This window comes from Lepisosteus oculatus, chromosome 2 (genome assembly GCF_040954835.1).
Source record: "Lepisosteus oculatus isolate fLepOcu1 chromosome 2, fLepOcu1.hap2, whole genome shotgun sequence".
Lineage (NCBI taxonomy): Eukaryota > Metazoa > Chordata > Actinopteri > Semionotiformes > Lepisosteidae > Lepisosteus > Lepisosteus oculatus.
The window spans coordinates 71,522,776-71,549,189 of record NC_090697.1 but is presented as its reverse complement, the minus strand read 5'-3'; the positions used below and the strand labels follow the sequence as shown (position 1 = coordinate 71,549,189).

At 39.7% G+C, this 26,414-nt stretch overlaps 1 protein-coding gene across 5 annotated transcripts; it reads left to right on the top strand.

The window, feature by feature from the left end:
• The first annotated feature begins 79 nt into the window (after window positions 1-79).
• Window positions 80-24,051, top strand: ddhd2 (DDHD domain containing 2). 5 transcript variants are annotated; one of them, XM_015340764.2, is made up of 20 exons: window positions 80-321; window positions 1,720-2,019; window positions 4,170-4,368; window positions 5,147-5,337; window positions 5,584-5,673; window positions 6,190-6,310; window positions 6,555-6,644; window positions 7,800-7,941; window positions 8,687-8,895; window positions 9,325-9,392; window positions 10,962-11,093; window positions 11,727-11,822; window positions 13,113-13,289; window positions 13,766-13,789; window positions 15,093-15,248; window positions 16,543-16,645; window positions 17,086-17,247; window positions 18,304-18,393; window positions 20,011-20,188; window positions 21,422-24,051. In XM_015340764.2, the coding sequence occupies exons 2-20, from the start codon at window positions 1,852-1,854 to the stop codon at window positions 21,501-21,503; spliced, it is 2,478 nt and encodes an 825-aa protein (XP_015196250.2). In that variant the 5' UTR covers window positions 80-321; window positions 1,720-1,851; the 3' UTR covers window positions 21,504-24,051. The 5 variants fall into 5 exon arrangements, with proteins under 5 accessions (XP_015196250.2, XP_015196257.2, XP_015196267.2 ...); XM_069182643.1 differs by having other exon boundaries at window positions 132-153; XM_069182648.1 differs by lacking the exon at window positions 80-321 and adding an exon at window positions 1,068-1,481.
• The last annotated feature ends 2,363 nt before the right edge of the window (window positions 24,052-26,414 follow it).

Here is a 26,414-nt window from a genome sequence, read left to right as displayed (position 1 = left end):
ATTTCAGCTTTCATAAAGCTCAGCTGATTACGACGTGTTTATTTTCTCCTTTGGCGACCTTTAATCTCCTCACGGATGACGTCATCTTTCGTTGTCAGGAGCAGTCGCATCCAGCGTCGCCCTGCAATGGAAGAAACACGGGAGCTGAGTTGTGTGAGCATCGTCACAAGACTTTTTGTTACCCCCGAGAAGATATTAAAATGTCCACGGGACCCAGGCTTCCACATTACCTCGAAATAAATTCTAGTCACCCAAATCGTGCGTCCTTTTACGAGCTACACGGAGTCGAAGATAGCAAATCAGACCTGTCAATACCGTCAGGTTAGTTGATATGAGAACTTGGGGGTATCCTCTGTCTTCTTTCGTCAGATATACTGTTTCCCAATAAAGTGTCTGGGGTTGCTTATTTTAGTAGTAGTTTTGGTTAGCTGCAGTATTTTAGTCCTGATTTCTTAAGTATAAAATAAGTCGCTGATGAAAGGCCCGGTGTGCATCCAACATTTACTGAATGTTAGAGTAACTGTTTTAGATGTTAGGGTACATTTTCATAATCATGTAACCGGGTTTACCAATGCATTTCAATTTTAGTGTTACTGTAAATAAATTAAGTCTGTTGGTGTTCTCTTCGAATTTCTTCCAAGTTGTGAAAGGAGCTTGAATGTCTCCCCACGGTAATTCGATCTCTGATCTCTGGTTCAGGGATGATTAATGAATTGGCTCACGTTTGTTACCCAAAGCGCGTTTACGCTCATGGAGTCAGGACAACAGGGTCGTCTTGTGTGAGTCAGAAAAACCTTCTGGGCTTGGAGAGAAATATTTCGGCATGGCGTGACCTGACTGTAGTTTGAGTGCTGGGTTTGTAGCTGGACAGACTCGGCTTGTGTGGAGTCTGTGTGCGAGGGTGTTCTGTGGCAGTTCCGGTTGCCTTTCACCTACCAAAGGCTGGGTTGATCGGTGTCATCAGTCATGACAGGTGGTGACATCATGCGCTGGACTTGCCTGTCTGGCACCCTGTGTTTCCAGACTGTCATAATGCTTAGACCCATACCAGGAATAAGTAGCTTTCTGATGATGGGTGAATATGGCACAATGATCTGACCAACCCCAGGGGATACACAAAGCAGATGGAAAGGGTTTTGTTGGAAGACAAACACATTTTGCTTTCTAAATCAGGATGGAGCAACTGCAATGTTGCAGAGTCCACTTGTTTTCATTACATCAGTGATCCTAGTGACTTCGTTGAAGTAATCATTTGGATAGAAGTCAGATTGCCTTTTTTCTGAGGTCTTAGTGCCTTGTTGAAAACTACCTGTAAAACATTTCGGATTCTAGCCCTGGAATTGTCCAGTGTCTTTAAATGGCAGATGCAAAGCAAAAAGGCTGCTGAGAAGAAAAATAAACTGAAAATGAAGTACCATACAGCCATACTTTGTTGGAAACAATTGATTGATTAATGTCCAATAAATTATAGTTCATTGAAGGTATACTAATAGCTATTCAGTCATCCTGTTCAGTTCTGAAACAGTACTTGTACAGTGAAGAGATATTTCACTTTCTTTATTGTGATGGTAAACTGGCATCATTTAAAGAGAAATGTGATACACTTGTGTGAAATCTAAGCAGATACGGTATTTGGTTTGAATATGAATGAGTGCATCTTACAGTCCTTACAATCAACAATTAACGGTTGCTGAAATCTTGCTGTTTATTTCTCCCCAGGTGAGTCAGCTCTTGGTGTAAGAGCTTGGCACTGAGAGTCCAGCCTGTATTGTTGGACGCAGCCAGAAGTCTCTGCTAGGAGAAGTCACAGCCAAAGGTCGGGGGTGGCCAAGCCCACAATCCGATTACACAATGTTCCAGAGCCCTGAGCCTGCTGACAGGCCTCCCCTGTCTGCAGTCCTGGAGCCATCTCAGAGGATCAGTGTCCTCGCTGAGGAAGGCTCTAATCCCCCCAGGCAGTCTCATCCAACCACACAGAGGCATCGGCCGGATACTTCTTCCAGCACAGGGACCGAGCAGGTGAGCCGTGATTTCAGAATCGCTCTTTGCCTGTGTGGGCCTGTCACTTTAAATCACAGCTTCCAGCATTGAAGCTGCACGTTGTCTTAAAGTGAATGGTGTAACACCTTTGAAAACCAACCTTAGGTAATTTAGGACAGATTGCATTTGTTCTTTTTACTTTCTTTAATGGTTTGCAAAAAAACAGGTTCCCATTGTGTTTTTTTAGAAGCAGTGAGTAGCTGGTTATAATCTTGCGACACAATGCCATTTGTTTTATGAGATTTATCTCAATGGACATTTTGTTCCCAAGTTATAAAATTCTCCCACATCCCCGGCTGGAAAGGTAATTTACCTGCTGACTATGCTGTACATGATGTATACAGATGTTCATACTGTATAGATGTATATGTGAGTCAGTTTCAGAGGAATTTAAGTTTAAGTTTTTTATCTATCTCTTGTCACAAGAAAATAAAAAAAACAATGCACTGAAAATTGTGTTTTGTTAGTGTTATAATGTGTGCAGTTTTATTTAATGGAATGAAAGTTGGTATTTAGCATTTGAGCCTTAATTTGACCTTGACTCACCAGGATGTCTTTAGGTTTTTATGTAGGGGTAACCCCTGGGTGGTGCTAGCAAGCCAGGAGATTCTTCATTCAGACACACTGCTCCTCAAAACAGTACAGTCTGCATTATAACAGAAGTAAAATTAAAGTTTTCCTGCCTTCCCACTCAAATTATATATAAAATATGTATTAGCACTGTGTAATTTTAATCAAGGGTTGCACCATGGTTAGTTTTGCTGCTTTGAAGCGCTGAGGCCCCCAGTTCAATTCTTAAGGTGCTGTCTGCATTGTGCATTTTTGTGATTGTGTCCGTGTGTCTGCCTTGCGATGGACTGGCACCCTGTTCCAGGGTGTACCCTGCCTTACGCTGGGATGGGCTCGGTTGTTTGGATAAAGTAGTTAGAAAATGGGTGGATAGTTCAATCAAGGGAACAGAAGACACAGATCATCTTTGGCAGCATACAAAGTCATGCTGTTACAATTGTAAACATTTATGGTACAGTACATACAGCACAGATGTTTAGCTATTATCAACGTGTTGTGCAGTGAACTGGAATCATGAAGCATATTTCTTGGTTTGCTTTCTGTGTTTGTCAAGGATTTTAAAACAATGATCAAGACATTCATTGTTTCAAATGTGCTGAGTAAATTGTCAGTGCTGGGCGAATAATGCCTTGCTTTGTAAAGCTATGGTTTTTCTGTTACAAGACGTGCCCCGGGATATTCTCAAGATCATTCTGAACTGCCTCTTCAAACTGCTGCAGTATTGTGTAGCTCAGAAGACTGTGGTGTCTTTTAAATTATTAAAACCTTTGCTGAAACTCTAGATTCAGTTTGTTATCAGATGGGAGCTTGACCGTACCCTGAGTACAAGGTATGTATTTTTCTCCGTGTGTTTTAAAGTATGTTTGGGGTATAAGAACTATGTGCCTTTATCTTTTTTAATGCAGTACACAGAGTAAATGCTGATAAACGGTTTTGAAAATAATCTTTTTCAGCTGTGCTTTTTTGTTTTAAAACTGACGAAAATCAGTGTAGGTTCTACCTGCCTTGTTGTACAAAGCTCGTTGTGATACATTTTAAATAAATGTGTAAAATTACAAATGTTATTTTGAAAAGTTTAATTGTGTAGCTTTTCTTCCTATTGGCTGACTTCATTAAGAATCTCAAGAAACTGCAACACCAGTATTCATGACGTCAGGAAGTGTTTGACTCTCTATTTGAATATACTAATTACTCATTGTGAATGTACTTCCATATATAAAAAAACAAAATAAGATCCTCTTAAACTGGTTTGTGCACCAAGTTAAGTTTAGTGCGTACACGTGGTGTAAGATTTGCTTTGCCACCTTCAGAGCAAGTTCCTTGCTAAGCTGCACTAAAACATGTTCAGTACCAGACAACCTCTTGTGATTTGAGACGAGCCCAGTCCTCCAGCTATTTAGTTACTAAGTATTTCCTGACATCTCCCCATTGTTGGAAGCTGTTGATTCAAGATGGCTGCTGTGCTCTGGTGTTGGCTGAGGTGAATTGGCTCCTGCCTGCTATGGATTTGAAAAGAAGGAATACCTTTAACAGCAGTGTTTTGGTTGCTCTTCACACAGACCATGGCGGCTGCAGACCAGGCAGAAACCTCCCCGTCTTCTTCCGGTTCATTTGAAATCATTGACATCGATGCTGTGCAGTCCCTCTATGAGCCAGTCCAGCCTCACTGGTTTTACTCCAAGCAAAAGGACTCCAAAGACACTTGGCTTCCGTTCAGCAGAGAGGATTCAAAGAAACTAGAAGAAGCGTACAGCCTGGGTAAGTAGCTGTTAGGAGTTTTGAGCAAAGATTTCTGACTGGGAAAGTTAGCATTATTAAGGAAACCAATTACTAACTAAATTATTAACTAAAGTATGACCACTTGTGATCACCACCCTGAAGCTGTAGTGAGTCAGAATCCTACAGCTGAGCGTCTGCAACATTCAGGGCTTTGACTGTTACACACTGGTGCATGGGCTTTCATGCATTTGTACATTGTGCGATGCTTTACACACAATGCATTTGTGCCAAATGTTGAATATGTCAGTGGAATTTATCACTGTTAGCAAAAATGCTATGTACACTATAAAGAGAAGGAGCAATTGTAGGTGTATGTCAGAGAAAAATCTCATGAAATCTATGGCGCAGGTTTGAAAATACGTCTGTAGTGATTATTTTTTTATATTACTTTGATTACTTTTTTGATGTTTTTCATTTAAAGCATTATTACATCAAATGTACAAAGCTGCTTTTCCTCTTTTGGAAGGTAAAGTGGTCATTTTTGACACGTAGGCTTTTTGTTTTCAGTCATAAAGTAGGACACACCGTTTTTAACCACCATTTCTTTTTGAAGTGTTTTTTTTTTTGGTGAGTGAGGTTCACTTGCTGTGGGGTTCCGAGTGCTGGGATTCCTCAGGAAATGGTTGCAGTTTGTATGATTTGTGTTTTAACTCGAGTCGGTTCAGCCGGAGCGGCGAGGTTTTTTTCGTCCCCGCGCTTGCTCGCGGGTCTCCAGCGCTGCTGCTGACTCGCTGCCTGCTGTTGGTCCTCGGTCCAGGCGAGAAGACGGGGGACGTGGTGGTGGCCACGGAGGGCGGGCGGTACGACGTGCGCCTGGCCGACAGGATGCGCTTTGCGGTGTTTTGGGAGCAGGCCCCCTCCGAGGTCAGACGCTGCACCTGGTTCTACAAGAGCGACAAGGACAGCTGCTACGTCCCCTACCCTGAGGAATTCAGCGAACGCCTAGAGGTCAGCTCTTTTAAACTGGCCGTTTTTAATGACACTTCCTCTCTTTCAGCACAGCAGCTGGATCTTTTTGGCTGTAATTAGTTTTTTTATTTCTCTTTGCCTGCAATGTTTTTTATTATCTTCCCTAATATGTTTGTTAGCCATCTGTAAAGGGAGCCTCCTACGAATCTCTCAGTGCCGCGGGTGGGTGTTGATTAGTGAGAGACGTCGAGGCTGCAGGGTCACAACTATCCTGTGTTTCAACAGGAGACATACATGATCGCCGTGACGCTGGATGAATGGAAGAGGAGGCTTGAGTTTCCCTCCGGCGAAACTGTAATTTTACACAACCCGAAGGTAGGAAGGCTTCTCAAAGGTGCTGCAAGGTTGTGGGGGAACTCTTGTCTCTTCCAGTCTGAACCTTTCCACACTCAACACCAGCTGCAGTGGAAAGAAGAGGGGAACCTTATTTAAAACTAAGAACAGGAGGTGTTTCTTTACACAGAGTGTAGAGGGAGTGTGGAGCCAGCTGCCCAGCCATGTTGTTGAAGCAGATAGCCTGTCTTCTTTCAGGAAACAGCTAAATGACATCCTTGGATAAATTAACTACTAAAAATCCAAATGAGGTAGATGGACCAGATGGTCTCCTCTCATTTATAACCCCTTTTTATGTTCTCATTTGCTTCTTTCCTGTACCACACCACTTCTAGCAGCAAGGTGACTTTCCTTGGATAACTTTTGCCAGTCCTGACCAGGCCTGTATGGCGTTATAGTTACTGGTACAGCTGGCGTTATGCAACAGTAAACTTAACAGGCCTTTGTGACGTATTACACTCAATGATGTGATTAGCTGCTGTGTTTTCCTGCCTCTAGCTGATAATGCAGTACCAGCCTATCATGGCCCAAGATGAATGGGTGTCCTCGCCCTCAGAGCACACACGGCCAAGGACAGTGAAGCGGGGCATCGAGAACATATCGGTCGAAATTCCTGAAGGTCAGTTTCTCCGATTTTCACCAGCTTTGAAGGTTGCTAATGGGTAGCATGTGATAAAGGTGTTTTGCTTTCCCTATGTGTTTAGCCCAATGTGTGTTGGAAAAAAGCAGAGCCCACTATGATCACGTCAGCTCTTGTGGTGGAGGTTGAATGTCACATCAGGCTGTAGTCAAATCTGTGTATAGACTCTGCTAGCAATAGCAGCAACCCGTTCTGTGTTAAATTTGTCTTTCCTCTCCTACAGGGGAACCCGAACAGGTGGACCATTTAGTTTTCATGGTCCACGGGATTGGGCCTGCTTGTGACCTTCGTTTCAGAAGCATTGTTCAGTGTGGTATGTACTTTCACTGTGTCACCACACACCTTCGAGTTCATGTCAGGTGTTTTACTGTACTTTTATTGATGATTGATTTTGTTTTGTGGCCTTTTCTCCCTTGCTGTGGAGAATCATATGAAGCTAGGGATATCCTTATGATAAGCTAGTCCTAGGAAATGGAATCTTCTAAAATATATATTGTACTGTATATGGATCGATTTCAGATCAGAAATGTAGCAAATGCTATAGGTTTCAGTTCTCATTTGTTGAATTTTTAATGACTCTCTTTATATATAATCGTTTTTTCATACAAAATGTGCAAACCGTGCACGGCATCCCGTTCATGTTAACATTCCCCTTCCTGATTGACTGCTTCTGGACACTAGGCCACTGTGTACGCCTGTGAGGAACAGACGTCAGCCCTTTTGAATGTCATTGTCATAAACCTTATATGCAAAACAGAAAATGGAAGAGCGGCTACTGTACTTCTGAAAAACACTTTGGTTAATGTTGACACATAACTCGTGTACATCTTCAAGACCATGTGAGGAAGCTTGCTGGGATATAAAGCAAGGAGAGTATAATTCAAATCAAGGTATATTAAGTTAAATTGGTGTAATGGTGTAGTCAGAGGTCATTACGAATACTGTGTACAGTTCTGGTCACCACAATATACTAAAGATATTGCTGCTCTGGAATCAATCCGTAGAAGAGCAAGCAGTAAGATACTTTCTGGGGTTTCATGGAATGTCCTACACTAACAGACTGAAGGAAATGAACCTTTTCAGTCTTGAACAGAAAAGACCACAAAGGGACCGAATGCAAGTATTCAAAAGTCTCATGGGAATTGACAGAGCCAACCCAGAGGACTTCTTCAAGATGAACAATGAAGTATGAACCAGTGGACTCTAGTGAAAGCTACATGGGAAAATCAAGAAGAAGTGGCACTTCACTATCCAACAAGCTGTGTTTGAAGCCTTGAAGTACATTAACTCACTTTACATTAGCTTTAACTTTCAAGAAATCACCTAATTAAATCCTTAGATCAATAAGATAGTAACTCCCAAACGGGCCAGATGGACTGAATGACCCACTCCTCTTGTTTGTAATCTTTTTAAAAAGTGTTTTATTGCTGAGGTGTCTGTTTACCTGTGTCCATTTCTGTCTTTCTAGTGAATGATTTTAGAAGTGCGTCACTGAGCTTGCTCCACACCCACTTCAAGAAGGCTCAGGAGGAAAAGAATATTGGTCGGGTAGAGTTCCTTCCTGTCAACTGGCACAGTGCCCTCCACGCAGATGCCACTGGAGTGGATAAGTAAGGAGACAGCCTCTAGCACTGCCCCAACACTGCTTCCATTTCAACATGGCCGATTATCGGGACACCTCATACAGTTCCGGTTTCTCCAGGTTCCTGTGAATTAGGAATGTGTTGAAAAATAATTTAAAACAAATTAAATTATTCCATTTGAGTCAAACTTGTCTTGTGACAACAGGATTGTTTTCTTCATTTTTTCCTTGTCTTTTAGTGTATTAATTGAGTGTACTGTATATCACCATAAACTTGTAAGCAGGTAGTCGCTTTTAGCAATGAATACTTTGTAATGTTAATTGAAGTAAAATTAGACAGTTTTGGGGGGTTACTAAACCTGATGTGCATCATATGAGGCTTGTCTTGCCTGTGGGCTTTTGTTCCACATCTGGTCTTAACCTGTTTGATACTTTCAGAGGTCTTCAGTTTTCCTGATTTAAAAAATGTTAGAGAACGTGCTGGACTCTGGCCTTCAAGGACTAGAGTTGTGTGTTGTACTTACGTTACGGATCCATATTGACATTGACTTGGGTTTTATTCCTGAGAAACAGCTTGACTGTGTTAAATTTATGTTCCAGGAAAACTTATTCTTAGCTTGCAAAGTTCAGTTTTTATCATTGCGATCCCTTCCAACAATAATACCCCGTACAAGGTATTTGCAGTAAAGACTGCAAAACCCCCTATACAGATGCTGTGCATGTTTTGAATTAAAGCAATGGGTGTGTCTGTCTGTGCATGTGCTGCCCCACAGAGATATCCAGAAGATCACGCTGCCCAGTATCAGCAGGCTGCGCCACTTCACCAACGACACCCTGCTGGACCTCTTCTTCTACAACAGCCCCACCTACTGTCAGACCATCGTGGACACGGTGGCCTCCGAGGTCAACCGGCTGTACAGTCTGTTCCTCAAGAGGAACCCCCAGTTCCAAGGAGCCGTCTCCGTGGCCGGACACAGCCTTGGTCAGTCCCAGCTGTCCTGGGTGTCGCAGTTTCCCGTGAGATAGAGAGATACTTTATTGATCCCGTGAGGGAAATTGCAATGAGAGTGAGAAACAAAAAACACCTAATGTCACAGAATCCAAGAAAGTATTGCACTAACAGACACAGTGAACATGGCCTGTTTCTTTATCTTTTTAAGCTCATTTTGATCGATGTTTCATCTTTCAGTGTGCTGATTTCTGACTTGTCTGGAATATAATTGCCTGTCGTGTAATTGCACTGAAACACTGAAAAGAAGCCTAAAGGAGCAGATAAATGGCTTATGATGAATATAAATACAGGGTTTGTACTTGGAATGAATAGGATTGAGTATTTGTTGAAAACTATTGTGGCAGTTGTAACCTTCTGAAAGGTGAACCTTGTTTTTTATTTCAATATTGTCATGTCCAGGCTCCCTTATCCTCTTTGATCTGCTGACGAATCAAAAGAGTAACCAAGACAACACTAAGCCAGCAGAGGTACTGTATTTGGAAGATTCCTTTTTTCATTAAAGGAAATCAAACAGAATGTTGCACCAACATTGAGACACCTTAGTTTAGTCCTGCTGTCTACAATTTATGTTTCTAATGACAGTTTTGCAACTCAAATGAGACATAAAACATTTTCCACTGCACGCGACAATTGCTTTGAGAAATATATGTGTAAATGAGTTCTTCGGAACCTGTGAAGAACATTTTAAAATTTGTCATTATGATAGGGCTTCCGAGGAGGAATCAGTTTAATAGATTTGTCATTATACAGCATGTGACCAAAGAGAAGAAATGGAATCCAGTAAACCTGAAACTGAATTGCTTTAATTATATAAAATAGCATTGCCAATGTCTCCTCAATGCTAAATGGATTTGTCTAGGATTAGAGCTCCATCTAGTGACAGACAGGTGGTGGAGGTATTTAATTTAAGAGATAATAATAATTGCTTAGACTTATATAGCGCTTTTCTGGACACTCCACTCAAAGCGCTTTACAGGTAATGGGGACTCCCTTTCACCACCACTAGTGTGCAGCATCCACCCGGATGATGCAACGGCAGCCATAGTGCGCCAGAACGCTCATCACACACCAGCTATTGGTGGGGAGGAGAGCAGAGTAATGAACCCAATTATTAGAGGGGGATTATTAGGAGGCCATGATTGGTAAGGGCCAATGGGAAATTTGGCCAGGACGCCAGGGTTACACCTCCACTCTTTTCGAGAAACACCCTGGGATATTTAATGACCACAGAGAGTCAGGACCTCGGTTTTACGTCTCATCCGAAGGTCAGTGCCTGTTTACTACAGTATAGTGTCCCCATCACTATACTGGGGCATTAGGACCCACATGGACTCGGTGAGCGCCCCTAGCTGGCCCCACTAACACCCCTTCCAGCAGCAACCTTAGTTTTTTCCGGGAGGTCTCCCATCCAGGTACTGACCAGGTACTGACCAGGCTCATACCTGCTGAGCTTCAGTGGGTTGCCAGTTGTGAGTTGCAGGGTGATATGGCTGCTGATGTGCATTGTTGTACTGTAGTTATCAAGAATGAGAGTGTTAACATTACCATTCGTTTCATTTAATGGAAAAAGTCAGATCTTAAACTGTGAAATATTCAGATAATTTCGAAACCTTTAGGAATTACTTTTTATTTTTCATTTTTCTTGCAAAAGGAATTTGACCCTAAAGTAATTCCTTCAATTGTTTTTTGAATTCAGTATTGCTGCCTGGTTTTTAGAACAGTGCCTTTGAAGTTAGTATCTGCAAAGGAAGTGAATAGTATACCTGAGTAATGAGTTGCATTGTTTTTTTATACATGCAGTGGAAAATAATGCTCAGTAAAATGAAAAAAGCTTAACAGTAGACTGAATGATAAATGTGAATAAATGTGGTTTTAATTTTAGAAAATACCAATAAGTAATCAACTTCTAAATCTGCACACTATGAATATGCACCCTGTGTTTCAATGGAGCTGAATCCTGTGTCCTCTCTGAGACCAGGCTGTGGTTTGCTGTCCGATAAATCTTAAATAAGTGTTGTTTTGTCTTGTGTTTCAAGTTGTCACAATGCAAAGCAAGAAATGCCTCTGTCAGAGGGGATGTTCAGAGCCTAGAAGAAGCCTTGGAGAAAATGGGGTTGGGAGATTATATCAGTGTGTTTAAAAAAGAAGAGCTTGACGTTGAATCTCTGGTAAGTGTCTGCAGATGTCTTTTTTTGGTTGAGATGCATAAGGCCTGACATTTCCACTGGCGCTGGTCTTCTTGAGCACTGCATGGCATTTAACTCATCTTTAGGTTAATTAAGCCTTAATGGATACTTTTTTTTAATTTGCAGATGATGAGTTTTGAAAAGGGCATTCAGACTAGCTCTGATTAAAAGTATAAAAAATGAATTATCATGAGACAATTTACTGTATGTGAGGACTCTCTTTCATTAGCTTTAACAAGTTTATAGAAAAAAAAAAACGCTTCAAGACAAAGGAGGCAATGTGTCAGCTGTCACCCTGCACAAGGCGTGAAAGTAAATAACACTTTTACAACTGAAAATCTGGAAACAACTATATTGTTCCAAACAGAAATTCAAGGCAGTGAAACAAACAGTAGATTGACAGAGGAAGTAAAAAAGAGTACTCAACACCTAATTAAAATAATATGTTTACAAAATGCTGCTGGAAATTCAATTTGTTTGCTTAGTATGATTTGTTCTGCTCTCTTTACTTGTGTTGCAGTTCTGCGTAGGGAAGTTCAGTAAGGCTGTTAATGGTTATTACACGTGGCTGATGAGGACACTGTTTGCTTCTTCCTGTTTCCTTTGGTACTTTAGGCCCTGTGCACAGAGAGGGACTTGATGGAAATGGGAGTCCCTCTTGGACCCAGAAAGAAAATTCTGAGCTTCATGAAGAAGAGAGAGATCCTGCAGGTTTGATAACACAGTCTTCCTAACGCTTATAACAGTACTGGACAATAAAAATATAATTCACATACAGCACTCCGCATCAGTTATGTTGTTGTACTAAACAAATTAGTTCTCTGAACTGTTGTCTTCTAAATTCAGCAGTTGTAGCTGGAAGAGTTTTCATTTGTGTTCTGTTTCTAATTTCACACATCTTATTGAAGTTACAGATTAGGAAAGGATACTATTGCAGTGTCAAATGTGCCCAAAACACTCAGTTTCTATTTGTAGATCTCAGTTTGTTAAATATCTATTTAATACTATCCATTTTAATTCTGAAACATGTAGTTAATATTACCCTCACACAATAGAGATAAGGAGTGAATATATATTGTTAAAAAAGGGGAGGTTATAAAAATGGAAAAAATGAGAAAATGACCGAACAGATTAATCAGTAAAATAAATCATAACCCACAACTTAAAGATCATAACCCACAAACGTAAAGATTTTGGCCATGAATATACCCAAGCGGTTGTTGTAGTTAGAGGCATACAAATTCTTTATTTTCTGGCAAAGCTTTGGTGAAACTTCGTTAAAATATTTATTAAGACTAATAGTACACACTAAACAGACCAGAAACACAAACATGCAACCAAAGTTACACTATGTAAAGATTTACAAATGAGGTGTCCCAGAGGTCTAATGTCCTAACTGCCCAGAAAAATCAGAAAAAAAAATCAATCTCTTATATAATGCCCACAAAGGCCCAAAGAAGAAATACCTTCTGAACTAACCAGAATACAACCTACAGATGAATCATTCTCTCTGTAAACCCGCATGCCATTAACCATTTTAATGGAGAGATTCTTTACACAGGAAATCAGAGTTCCCTAGACCTATAGAATAGCAAGCTCTCTTAACAAGGTTGATATACTTGGCTCCAATCTGGTCTTAAAGGGATACATGGAACAAAGAGCTCCCATCTTCTATATCTTCCTTTCTCCCCTTCACTCTGCCTCACCATCCTCATATATAGAATCTATCTGGGCTGTTGATTGACATTTAAACATTTACTGACAACATATGTAACCAAGGTTAATCAAGGTAAACTTTAAGATTGCTTTGATCACTCTATCTGGAGTCCCTGCATGTCAGCCAAATATCCCTTTGCTTTGAAGCTGGAAATGTTGATACTTGTCAGGTGTTACCCATTGTATCTGGATTCTTCGAGACACTTCCTTAGACACCTATAGCTATAACAATATACTCTATAAAGATATTGTAGCCATATGCCATTTCTCTGCCTCTGCCTGCAGGAATGTAGAGCAGGACCTGCACACCTTGCACATGGTCTTCATGGGGCCAAAGACAACACTGGACCTTTAGGTTCAGAGCCCCCCGGAGACACAGAAGACCACCTGCTCCTGCGGACCCTGTCCTCCACCAGCGTCAGCCCTGTTGACTATGAGTACTTTGATGTCGGAATCGGGCAGGTAAAACAAAAGCTCTTGAGAATAGCGTAAAAGTTGTTTTTTACTGTGCGTCTGAGACGTTATAGATGTATTTTCCAAAAAAATCAGTCTGGCAGTTCTTAGGCAATTCTAAAATTTCCAGATTTATCATGGGGTTTCAGAGAACTGTGCTTTTACTGAATTTAGCCTTCTGCACCACAGAAGAGAAACTTTTCCTTAATAGTGGGATGCAGTAGGCCCCTGCAGATAATTCCACATTCTGTTCATGAGGTCATTTCCGATCTGTAGCTGATGATGCTGTGGACTTTTCCTGGCTTCAGTCAACCTGAGGAGAGTATGACTTTGTCAACTGTGATTTTTTTTCTTACAAAAAAAAATCTCCCAAGGAAATGCATTTTTTGCATTCTTTTTTTGCGTGCTTTTTCATATTTGGCTGAGGTGCCAGGACACTAACAGTCCTCCTGTTTTTGCCCCCTGCCTGCCTGCCTGGAGAACAGAATCAGGGGATTGGTACAGGCCAGGTTGGTGCAGTGTGTTGCAATGGGCTCTTTTTCTCCTCTGCATCTTTGGCCCCCACCCCTGCCTGCTTTGTATTAAGAGAAAGGCCCCTCATTACCGTTCCTCCTCATGGTGATCAGCCATCTTTATTTGTATTATTCCACTGTGTGTGATTATAGTAAGCGGAATTCATTATTTTATCCACCAACTTGCTTGTGCTGTGCCCACTCTTGGAAAGAGCTGGTCTTTCCTTCGGTCATTCTCTCATCCTAAGAATGTCTGTGGCATTTTGCACTGGAATGTAATCATGGAGTTTTGACTATTGCCTCCATTGTTACCATTGCCTTAAGTGATCAAAAATATTTGTCAAAAAGTAAAATGTCTTGAGAGGTGTAAAAACTGTTTTCTGCATAGAAAATGTTCTTGTTTCTATGTTATGAACTGTATCTATACTATTTAAACTGTAGTTACTTTACAATGTATACTTTTGCATTGCTGTCAAATTATACATATACATAAAAATATTTGAGTTCTTATTTACTAATCATGATTTTTTTGTCAGTGAACTGCCAAATTCCGATTGGAATTGCTAATTCTGTGTAATAGCTTTAATAGCGTAATAGCTTTTACATAAAACTGAAAATCTGATTTTGAACATGGGGATAGGAGTTAAAGATGTTTTGAAATGCTAGAATTACTTTTTACTTATTTTGAATTGGAGGTAGAGGGTACTGTTGTTAGCACTATATGTGGTACCTGCTCTTTTTAATAATGGAACAAGTAATAGGTTTATTCCATGCTGAAAAAAAGAAGAAAGGGAACACAACGTTTCGGCCGTGGAGCCTTCTTCAGGTGTGGGTGTGCTTTTTAATAATGTATCACACCAAGATTCTTACCAGAATGAGAACATTCTCCTGTATTTGTAGAAAATCTAGACTGAAGTTTCTTGCACAGATCACAGCAGTGGTCAGCGAACGTTTCACATTGGTGAATTCTGTCAAAGCACCTTTCTGTGTCCTAAGTCATGGAGCAATCCCCTGCCTTGGGTGTCATTCGCCATCACAAGGATGTTTTTTACATTTAAGCAATAAATTAAAAAAAAAAATCCTCAGGAAGTGCCACACAGTTTTATTAGTCAGTGTGATCAAAAAAAGTTGGACCTGTTATAAAGTGACAGGAGTGTGAGTGAATATGACAAGCTGTTTCATCTGAACTATTGATGAAGTTCCACTTGAAGAGTGTTTTAGTATAATACGGCAACTCAAGAGAATCCCATATGGTGGAGATCTTAAATATTACATCTGACTGCTGACCTTGAACCCCTAGGTGTGTATCCGATACCCCCAGCTGACGTTCGAGCCACAGGCTTTCTTTGCCTTCGGGTCCCCCATCGGAATGTTCCTCACCGTTCGGGGTCTGAAGAGAATCGACCCCAACTACAGCTTTCCCACCTGCAAGAGCTTTTACAACATCTACCACCCGGTGAGCTCAGGGGGCATCAAGTCCACGGAGGACAGCCAGCTCAGTCCCGCTGCCGTGATTTTATACATTACATCTGTATTTGTGTAACTAGCTATCAGGCATTTTTTCTGTCCAGTTTGGTAGTGTTTTTAATAATAATATTTCCTTACAATTATATAGTTCTTTTCTGGACACTTCATTTAAAGCACTTGACAGGTAATGGGAACCACCAATGTGCAGCCCCACCTGGATGATGCGATGGCAGCCATAGTGCACACAGTACGCTCCTCACACATCAGCCATCAGCGGGCAGGAAAGCAGAGTGATGAAGCCAGTTTAGAGATGGGGATTATTAGGAGACCATGATTGGTAAAGGTCAATTGGAAATTTGTCCAAGATGCTGGGATAACACGTTCTTTTCGAGAAACGCTCTGGGATTTTTACTGACCACAGAGCCTCAGGACCTCAGTTTTATGTCTCATCCAAAGGACGGCAACCTTTTTACAGTATAGTGTCCCCGTCACTATACTGGGGCATTAGGGCCCACACAGACCACAGGGTGAGCGCCTCCTGCTGGCCCCCTATCTAGGTCTCCCATCTAGGTACTGATCAGCCTCACACCTGCAGAGCTTCAGTGGGTTGTCAGGTGTGAGTTTCAGTGTTATATGGCTGCTGGCATGTTTTCAGCATGCGTTGTGCTGTTTCCAGCCCTTGAGTGTGTAAAAGCAAGATAGCTACTTTCGCTTGCTTTCATTTGTCTTTTTCCAAGCCACTTCTCCTGAATAGTCCCCTCTTCCATGGGTTAGAACTGAATTCCACCTTCACTACAGGAAAGTGTGTTTTGTATTGTGAAAGACAACAGGTGTTTTATGAGAGCAATTATTATGAGTTTCTTCAGAGAAGAGATATTCTCCAAACAGAGAAAAGATACAACGTTCATCTCCCAGAGGAGCGTCTCTGAGTGTAGACACACAAATCAGCTTGCATGGGAGTCTTTCAGGATGGAAATGTTTGAAATATCTAGAGACGTTCTGTGCCAGGGGTCTCAACCATTAGCATTATCATTATCATTATCATACCGTTTATTCCCTGAGGTAAAATAAATATTTCAGATATGTACATAAACATTGAGCATATACGTTGTGTATGCAACAGCACATTAACAAAATAGGACACCAATTGAGCGCATTCCAGTCCATTTCTCTTGCATAGTGTTTTAAGAATGTTAGCGCAAGTAAGCGATTGTCCTTCCTAAAATTTAGCTCCAAAATATTGGAGTCTGCTTATGATTTCTGTTCTTCCGATCTCCGTGAAGTTCGACCCAGTGGCCTACAGGATAGAGCCCATGATTGTCTCTGACGTGGAGATTGATCCCATGCTGATTCCCCACCACAAAGGCCGGAAGAGGATGCACCTTGGTTAGTAGCACTTCACACTCTTAGCCATCAGTGTTGTTCTTTTTCAGTCCCTTCGTCCTCTTTCTTGTTCACGAGCTACAACAGTAGCAGGATTTTATTTTTGGTTGGTGCCCTTATCAAAGATGACATGCAAGATTTGGTTCTCAAAATAGAATGTGTTACATATGCAAGCAAGAAGCAGTCAGGTGGACAGTCATGAAATCACGGTCAGCTGTGTGAACGTACTACGTTGCAGAGTTTAAGATTGGTGTGATACAGGTGTTTGCAGAATCCATGATGCAGGAAAGGTGATTTAATGATATGCCAAAAGACAATACAGTGCATGTGTGCACTGAAATGTTTTTATCCACTGGTGAGTTGATAAGTCTATAAGGCATGGCAGCAAGACTAAGACTTGATTGTTTTTTCATGGTAACCTGAAACCCTGCAACTGTCAACAGAGCTGAAAGAGAGTCTAACTCGGATGAGCACGGACTTGAAGAACAACGTGCTGGGCTCTCTGAGAACAGCCTGGCAATCCTTCTCACGCTTCCCTACCCCTGCTCTGCCCCCGCTGGCTGATGGAGAAACTGCGCCTGGACCGCCTGCAGTAGAGACAGATGGTGAGCATCATTTTCTCCCTGTTTTTTTTTTTCAAAAGTCATTTTGTCTTACTGGAAGTGTGTTTGCTGCACAGTGCTGCAGAAATCACTGTGCTTTTCCAGACCCTTCCAGGCTTTCCATTTGAATGCATTCCTATAAAATGACTTCCATGTAACTGCTTTTCATTTACATTCAGGGTACTGTGTGGCTCACACTTCATCTATTCTGCAGACATTGAGTGCACTTTAAAACCATTTTCGAACAATAAAAAGGCATATAAAAAACAATTAATTTGTGTTCTTTTATTAGCCTCACAGATCCTTATGTAAGGTGTTAACTGGGAATTTCTGCAGAAGAACAACATCCCTCTTCTTTTCATACAGGAACTTTTATGTCCCCAAAGCCCAGGTCTAAAGCTGAAAATTAGTCCACAAGGTCTTCTGGAAAATAAGCAGACTACAGTAGGGTCATGGCATTCATGAAAGTTTTATCCAGAGAACCATCACAAATAACCAGATTCGCAAGTAACCAAGTCCACCCCTATACCTTTGCATAATGTACTACAGTATATGGTATGTACAGTACCATTAAAAGTCATAAAAGTATGTCACTTATATGGTAATTAAAGTACTAATACATTGGCTACTACTGTACTTTAAAATAAAGGCACCATGTCATCTTTGTATATTATTGAACAAGCCATTCTGGTTATTTTCTGTCTTAACTGACACCATAGTGTTGTCAGATAAATAAATAGGTCTTCCATCATTGTTGAGCTCCCAGGATTACAAGGTCCTTTGGATAAGCACCAGTGAGCTTTTCTTTTGGATTCACCATGATAATCACAGATTTTCTTTTTTGTGTGCCTGAAACATTTCTGCTTTCAATTTGAAGGCTTACTTTGTTTTTTTTTTACTTATCCTAAATACTGCTCCTGTAATATAAGGAGAAAGCAGATGAATGGGATGCCCTGTGTATGACCGTTTCTGACGGTTTCTTTCCTTGCTTATAATCTTTGCATGGAGTTGTCTGTGCAATGTGCTGGACTGATATGGTGATTTTCTTCTGTGATGCAGCTGAAAGGGATAGCAGGAAAAAGTGTAAGCCTGACTTTTGGAAAGGTGTACTGGAATGGCCAAAAATAATCAAATTTAATTACTTCCAAGGTAAGGCAAGTAACCAGTGAGGTAATGTGTGAGACAGTAACAGTGCTGTAATGTTGCTCCTTATCCTCCAGAACATGTGCCCATTCAAAAAAAAACTTTATTTAAGAAAATATGATTTGGTTAGAGAGAAAATCATTTTATCAGGGGATGAGAGTGCTGTTCTTGAGTTTGCTCTCCAAATTTGCAAAAACAAACAAAAACTAATGTATTAGGAATATGTGGTAAAACAAAAAGTTGCCACCATCATATATATTTGTCACTTTCTGTAAATGTACGTTTACTGTACATGGGCCTTATAGATAAAACTAAAATGATGAGAAATGACACCATTGTTCCTACAATACAAAATTGTATTGGGTGTACTGTTATTTGAGTATTTTTATTAACTTCATATCTGAGTAAATCCCTTGTTTTTTTTAATATCATCCCTTATTAAGCTTTTAAAATCCTTAAATAAAGTGCAATCCCAACTTTGTGAACTTTATTCTGCTATCATTTATCAGCAGAGACTTCTTTCATCTGGTCATTTTGGCTGCTATTATTTTTTCTTCCTCTTCCTCTTATTTTATTCCTCACACACCATTATTACCACTGCGGCCAGCACTGTTTCATCTTGTTTCCCCACATGGTAGACGTTTGGCTTCTTATATTCGTGTAATATAGGGAAAAAGATGCCTGTTTTTTCTTATAGTTCTTCTTTGAGCCAGAACAAAAGCTTTTCAGTTATTTTGGTGAAAAAGACTTGTTTCGCCTTGTTTGTGATCTGCTTTGACACCAGCAGTCTGGCCTCTCCTTACTACCTGTGAGTGTGCTCCGTGCTTCCACATTGCAGCTTTGCTTGAAGTGCAGCATGCTAAAGGCTAGTTTCTGTCCTATTCCTTCAGTGACTCGTGCTTTCCCTGGTGTACTCTTCTACATGCAGAATCTTCTGAAGTAGGCAAATGTGAAAACAACATATTATTGCTCTCCTACTCTCTGTATACTGGCTTCTGATATATATACTGGTTCCTTTGGCAAGGAACCTCAGTCTGAATCTCCGTCTGTATTTCTCAATGGCAGCAATAACAGTTAGTCCTTTTATTGAGACCATACTTCATTGTTTTCTGAAGGAAATAATCTAATTAATAACATCTGTAGATTTTTAAAGCTTTTCTGAGAGGAATTACTGGCAGTTCTTATTGACTAAAAAGCATTGCATGTAAAAATAATGACAGAGGTTACTTCTAGTAATTGAATAATGAAAACAAGCAGTACCACAAACTCATAATGAATATTTACCTTCACTGCATCGTGATATTTATTGTCTCATCTATGTTATTGATGAGTATTTGAAATGTGTAAAGCTTTTTATACCAGTATAAAAATGACTCACTTTGGTGAGTCAGCTTCACATGATTAGCTGAGGAATTGATTAGCCATATTAAATGGACAGTTGATTGCTACAAAAAATACTGAAACTTTCAAAATGGCTTTCGAGAATAAATAATGGTTTCATCCTGAAAGGTTTTTGTTCACTAGTGTGAGATGAAGTGTGATGTGAGATGGACGCCTGGTAAGAAGGGGCAGAAATTCATTTCCATGGCCCGAGGAACTGACCTGTTGTCTGAATCCATGCAGGGGCCAAACTAGAGGAGGCTGAACCGCAGCCAAAGGAGGTGGACAAAGAGGAGGAAGAGGAGAACGTTAGTATTGGGATGCTGAATGGGGGGCGACGGATCGACTACGTTCTCCAGGAGAAGCCCATCGAGAGCTTCAATGAATATTTGTTTGCACTCCAGAGTCACCTTTGCTACTGGTAAGTGTGGGACAGAAACACCAACAGCCTAGTTAAGATGGGCTGCGCTGTGGTCGTGTATGTGGAATATACCTTGAGCAACATCTGTCTGGAAGTTTCTGCTCCATCAGTTAGGTTTAAATAAGACTTTCCTGGACAGTGATTGGAAATGCTTTAAAAAGTAGTATTCGTAATACTTTAACTTCGGTTGTGTTAGTAACAATGTTTGCCAGTATATTCAAATTCTGATGAAAACGTGAATTTAATTTGGATTGTGTTTGCTGCAAAACAACTTTGAACTTTATGATCCTTTTAAAAATTATACTGGAAATATTAGCATAAAGGAACATTTTATTTCTATTTAACTATATTCCCAGTATCTTAAGCATAGCAGAAATCTAACCGCAAGCAAGAAATGAGAAAGCCAAAGTTATTGTGTCTACCGTACTCTAAAAGGAGAGAGGCATGATTTTTAAAAAGCTATAAAGTCACTGATAACTTCAAATTATTTTCAAATTACATGGAACACTGGAGTCTGTCAAAACATCTTAATGTGTTTTTTTCCTGTGTGGTGTACTTCGCAAAAAAAATGCAGTGGCGCCAGACATATTTCTGTGTTTTGAAATCAGCACTGTATATATTGTGGGGTTTCAGGAGGTCAGGGTTAAGGCCTATAGGCCCCACACATGAAGAGAAGGAACAGCTAACTCTCCATACATCCCATACATGATACTGTACTGTGGTAGAGTATTTTGGTGCAGCTTGTTTCTGTTTGAAATGGGCATATTCCACTGACCTATTTATCAATCGTAACCCTTGCAGTGACCTGAAATACGTCCGCGTGCTTTAATGAAGGTGTCTGTTTAATTAAGTGCACGTACAGTAGCATCACTCACAATCAAGTGAGAAATGTCTCCATCCAATCGTTGATAAGTCTTGTTAATGGAGACTTATTTGTGGGCATGTGGTGGAGTGACTTTTCGCTCAGTCACAAGAACACTTGCAGTAATGCAGGCTGACATCTTGAAAGCAAATGTAGTGGATGTGTTTAAAAACTTACCAGCACATGAGTAATGAAAACAACAAGATTCTGCTACTTACTGTAACTGCCCAGACTAGACAGACAAAAGGGGACCAGTTCATTTTTGTTGCTTATCTTGCAGTTATCTTGCCAGTGTGTGTAAATATTTTGAGGGCTCTTGCAATAATAAAGGCCCAGAACAGTATCTCATTTCTTCCCTCATTGTCTTCTAGGGAGTCTGAAGACACAGCTCTACTGGTCCTGAAGGAGATTTATGAGAAACTCGGAATCACCCTAGAACAACCACAACAGTAGACCTTGAAATACTCAATAACAGCCCGTTGCAACAAACATTTTCCTTGTTCATATCCATTTTGGTTTTATTTATAGAACCTTTCTAAATCGTCATTTTGGGGGTTGAGGTGATACCTATTGATTTATATAGAGCATTTGATGGACTTTGATATTAATGGCTTATGATCATTTCAGTGACTTTGTACATTTGCGTTGCAAAAATGATGCAGACCCCTGACATGCCATGTTTTTTAAACTGCAGGTATGTTTCATTATTGCATGAAAGCTTTGTTATTTTGTTGCATTATGTTGAACTTCACCAAAGGTGAAATTAAGTCCTGTTTTCTCTGTATTGGGGTCCAGTTAAAGAAGATCTTTAAGGCAGAGCATGTCAGTCACATAAACTACCTTTGTCTCTCTTTCTGCTGAAGTGGACTTGTGCATGCTAGTGATTAGACTGCCAAAAACTACACTACCTGCCATTCCAGCGCACTTCTGATGCTGTATATCTCACTCCTGTGTCCAAGGTTTCAGACTAAAAGAATAGTTAAGATACCTTCTTGGGTTAGATGGTGCTTTCAGACTCGGAAGACTTGCAAAGAAATACACATCTGTTCCCTTTTTTTGAATCTGAAAAGTATAAAAGTATAACAGCCATCACACAATTCTTCAGTTTTACTTCTTGCATTTATATGTAAGTTCATGTTTGTAAGAAGAAAACAGCATCCACCTCACACAGCTTTTTAAACTCAGTTCATCAAAACAAATAGGACATCTTGCAAAGCAAGTTGGTCTCTTTAATGTGCTTTCAAAAAAAGGAGGCAGCATTTAAGGTGGCAAGTTTTCCAAAAGTTTCTAAAAGTCTGCAGGACCTTCTTTGAGTTTAGCTTTTTGGGGGGTCATACTTAATTGTGCAATATGTGGATTTTATGAACGCGTGGTTCAAGCCATGTCTCATTATAGCAACACTAGAATTCTAATTGGTTCAGCAATTCAGTACTTAAGAAAACATCCAAAAATTGAAAAAACACAGTTGTAGTTTCATGGAGGAAGGCTTTAATTTTTCTCCATTACGATAAAATTGATAATTGATAAAATTATCATTTGATAAAATTGATAACATTTTAGTCTTTCTTCGATGCATTAATGTGTGACACATGACATTTCTCATTGAGCTTGCTGAACTGGAATATGCAGATGTAGAAATGCTTGTATATTCTATTAATCTATTCCAGTTATTTTTCAAGTTCTTTAATGATGGTGTTTCATTCATTGCCTCTGGGTTGATGGCTTGTGACTGATGATACGTTTTCCCGTGCTGTTAATACCTCATGTGAAAGTTTCCCTCGTGAATGTCCAGGCTCTGGTCATCCACAGGACGCTGTAGGTTTTCGTTTTGTCCAGGGTTTCAAGAAATGTCCCAGTTATTGGGTATAATTGATCAAATGTACAGTACTTTTTGCTCCACATATTTATTAATTTAGTAATCCTGCAGAGCTGTAGTCCAGTTGTGGTCACCCAAAATGATTCCCAAAATTGGAAGATTTGTAAGATATCAATCTAAGCAAGTAATTTGTTTAATTGTGGTACTACAGTGTGTTAAGATTTTTATTCTAAAATATCTGTACATTACTTAATTTAACAAACCAGGTTAATTGATTAATTAACCTCAACTAAAATGTTTAGAGTCTTTAGAAATTTATGATTTAAGTTTTAACCTGGACCTGGTTTGGAGATGACAGATTTAGGGTGACCTACTGTACATACTGTAACAGCAGGGGATACCATTTTGAGAACTGCATTGCATATTCCCTAAAATAAATTTCCTCCCCTAAACTAGAATATCCTGTATTTTCTTCACATCTTCCCTTCAGAACATAAGAAAGGTTAGAAACAAGAGGAGGCCGTCCATCCCATATACTGTAGCCCCTTTGGTAGTTTGGTATTAAGTGATCCAAGCGCATCTTTGGCTTCAGTCTTAGATGGTGATCACTTGAATTCAAAATGAAATTCTTGTTAGAATTTCACCTTTTGCTTTGTTTATCTCTGATCAGTTTTTCCAAGATGGCCTGCTCACTACTTCTTGTGTTCGTCCAGTCTCTGGTTCAGTCTGGCACTATGGAATAAACACTGTGTCACCTAGGTCCATTGGGAATGTGAACGGAACTTTGTAACCAAAGTGGGAAAGATGAACTGATTTAGGAACGAGTAAAGGCTTATTCCGTGCTGAAAAGAGACGCAACGTTTCAGCTGTGGAGCCTTCTTCAGGTTCTTTACTTGTCTCTTTGCAGCTAACGCATACTGACACACCTGCCTACTTGAACCACATATTCAGCTTTTTTCCTTCTTGCATACAAATCAAATGAAGTAGACTTGCCTTGTTCTTTTACCCTATCAAAGTCTTGCCACTTGTTAAAGAACAAGGAAGATGATGGAGGAGTGAAGCTATGTTCAGTTTGCACTTTATTGCATATTGTATTTAAACCAAATGTTTTTTTTCTTTTTTAAAAGCCTATATTATATGTTTACGTAAGTTATGTTTGCCATAATAAAACTATTGTTGAATGGATATTCCCTTGTATTGTTTTAATGGTGTAGTGGTCTGTTGAGCTTGTTAATATACTCTACAAGGAGAAAAGTTTTTTTTTTTAATCTGTGTTTCTGACAGGCAGATGAGCCACAAATTAGAGACTGACATGTAAATGTCGTGGGTCTTTTGACAAGGGGTCCCCCACCCTCCTCCCATTCTGGTTCCAGTTGGGCTCTGAAATACTAATTAAATAATTAAAGTTACTTGACTGGTAAGTTTGCATTTGTTTTGTTCAGAAGTTGGAGATCTTCAGTTGCTTATGAAAATGCAATACCAACCTCCAATATATTTAGGAACTTACAACAGCTAATTAATTTAATTTACTTAAAGATTAAAAATCTTTACGAAGGTTTAAAATCTTTTAAATTAATCCTATTAGGGTTTAATAATGTAACTGAGAGCTCAGCTGGAAAACCACCAGATGTGAAGAGTCCCATGATGATGGCTGAGGACCCCCATATTCGCCAGCAACAATAAATTCTGCTAATTGCAATGTGCAGCGTTGGGTAAAAAGTGTTGCATTGCAGCGCACTGTAAATTATACAAGTGTGAGTTGATGCCAGCCGTTTGTCCATTGTGTTGCATCTGTAGGGAGAATTGAGTGATTACGATTGAAGTTAGAGATTTACCGCAGACTTTTGTTATATCCATATGAACACTTCTTCATTTAAACAATAGCATACTGTACAGTATACCCACGTGGCATTTGGCAAGTTTGTTCAGGTTCTCTTAAAGCTTTTACTTTACAGTAGTTTATGCGTTGAAGACTAACCAGAACTACTTTGTTAACGGTTTCACCTCTTTCTTCAGTGACCTATCATTTAAATTTGATACACAGTATCTTTAAACTATTTTAAGTATAATGTTAGCGGTATTGTAAGATAAGCAAAGAAGCAATCAGTATTCCTTAAGTGGACAGACTTAAATCAGCTATTTTTCCCCCACAAATACCTGTAACAAAATACTGTCATGATAACTGTACGTAAATTATATAAAGATATAATAAGATGCAGCACCGTTTGACTGCTTTCTATTATAGGGCAGGCCGAGTGAATTGCTTTGGCTTGGTCTTCCAAAGCATTTTGACTGGTGTTTATGCGTAAAGTGTTTATTTTTTTTAATAATGAAGCCGAGCCACATGTTTTCTGTAATTATGTCGATCCGTACGCTACTTAAAATAATAATTTAAAAGCGGCTGCTATATTTTCACGCGTAACCCGTAGCTTGCATTGCCCCAGGGGCATTAATTCATTTCCTTTATGCGCTATTGGAAGAAGCCAAATATTACAAAACATCCTTTTCCTCTGCATGGTAGAAGCCAGAAAATCCCTCTCGCAGCCCTCCCTTCCTTTTCCCGACAATTCCAGTCTTGCATAAGGAAGTATGCTTAGTCCAAAGAGGGAAAAGGGGCTAGGTATCTTTCATTCCTCAAGTTTTAGACATTCATATATCTGTTTCATGTCTTTGTATTTTATCGAAAACGTGATTACTTTTGGTGCCAATATTTGATTTCCTAATATTTTCCAAACTTGAGCGTTGTTTTGAAAGGTGTACAGGTGGAATGGAAGGTGGGAACTTGTTAAGAGGTATGTGTTGTTTTGTAAATACTTTTAACGATAAAAGAAAGTTTTACAAACCATTATATTTATTTCTTGAAGGGTGTTTGGTAGTTCATGCTTTGGTTTCCTTTTGACCTTGTTAGTCTGTAGTCCAATTTTAATGTTTCGCTCAGAAACTCTGTAACAACCCCGGAGACATTGCATAACCTTTTTCGTGAAATTAGCTCATAAGATATTTCACGTTATTACACTTTCAGTGGGACGAAAACCTGTTTCAGCTAAAATGACTAAATGCTCAATTAAATGACTGAACAGCGATAAAAAGAAATGTCGTATTTTCGTAGACATTTTCAATGCTAACATTGAATTTAGAGCTTTTAATTCCCGATTGAATTTTGACAAAGTACACCATAAGACGTAACTTATAGTTTTTATAACCTTTATAGAAATGATATTCCTATATAGCATTTGTAATGACAGTTGTTTTCCAAAGTGTTACGCAATAGTAAACGTCAAGTTTCAATTCACATTAAAACTTTTTAAATCGTGAAAAGTTTTTTAAATGGTGTTTGTGGCTCGTAATATGCAAACGAAGTCTGGAGAAGGTGTAGTGTAGGTGTAGTTTTTTTTATATTCGTGGGAAGGATAGCAAAGATTTATGGTGATTTTTTTTAAAACGAAAACTACGTGTGTTCAGAAATATTTGGGAAATTAGCCCGTGTAATTCTCCTGAACAATGGAAGAGCCAGTTGCTAAGGACAACCGTGATAAACATCATCTGAG

What these genes read in the sequence shown, in the direction of transcription:
- ddhd2 (XM_015340764.2), top strand. Translation starts at nt 1,852, where the DNA reads ATGTTCCAGAGCCCTGAGCCTGCTGACAGGCCTCCCCTGTCTGCAGTC. An exon ending in AGAAGAGAGAGATCCTGCAG is followed by an intron (nt 11,823 to 13,112) that starts GTTTGATAACAC and finishes CTCTGCCTGCAG; the next exon opens with GAATGTAGAGCAGGACCTGC. An exon ending in GCCTGCAGTAGAGACAGATG is followed by an intron (nt 17,248 to 18,303) that starts GTGAGCATCATT and finishes TCTGTGATGCAG; the next exon opens with CTGAAAGGGATAGCAGGAAA.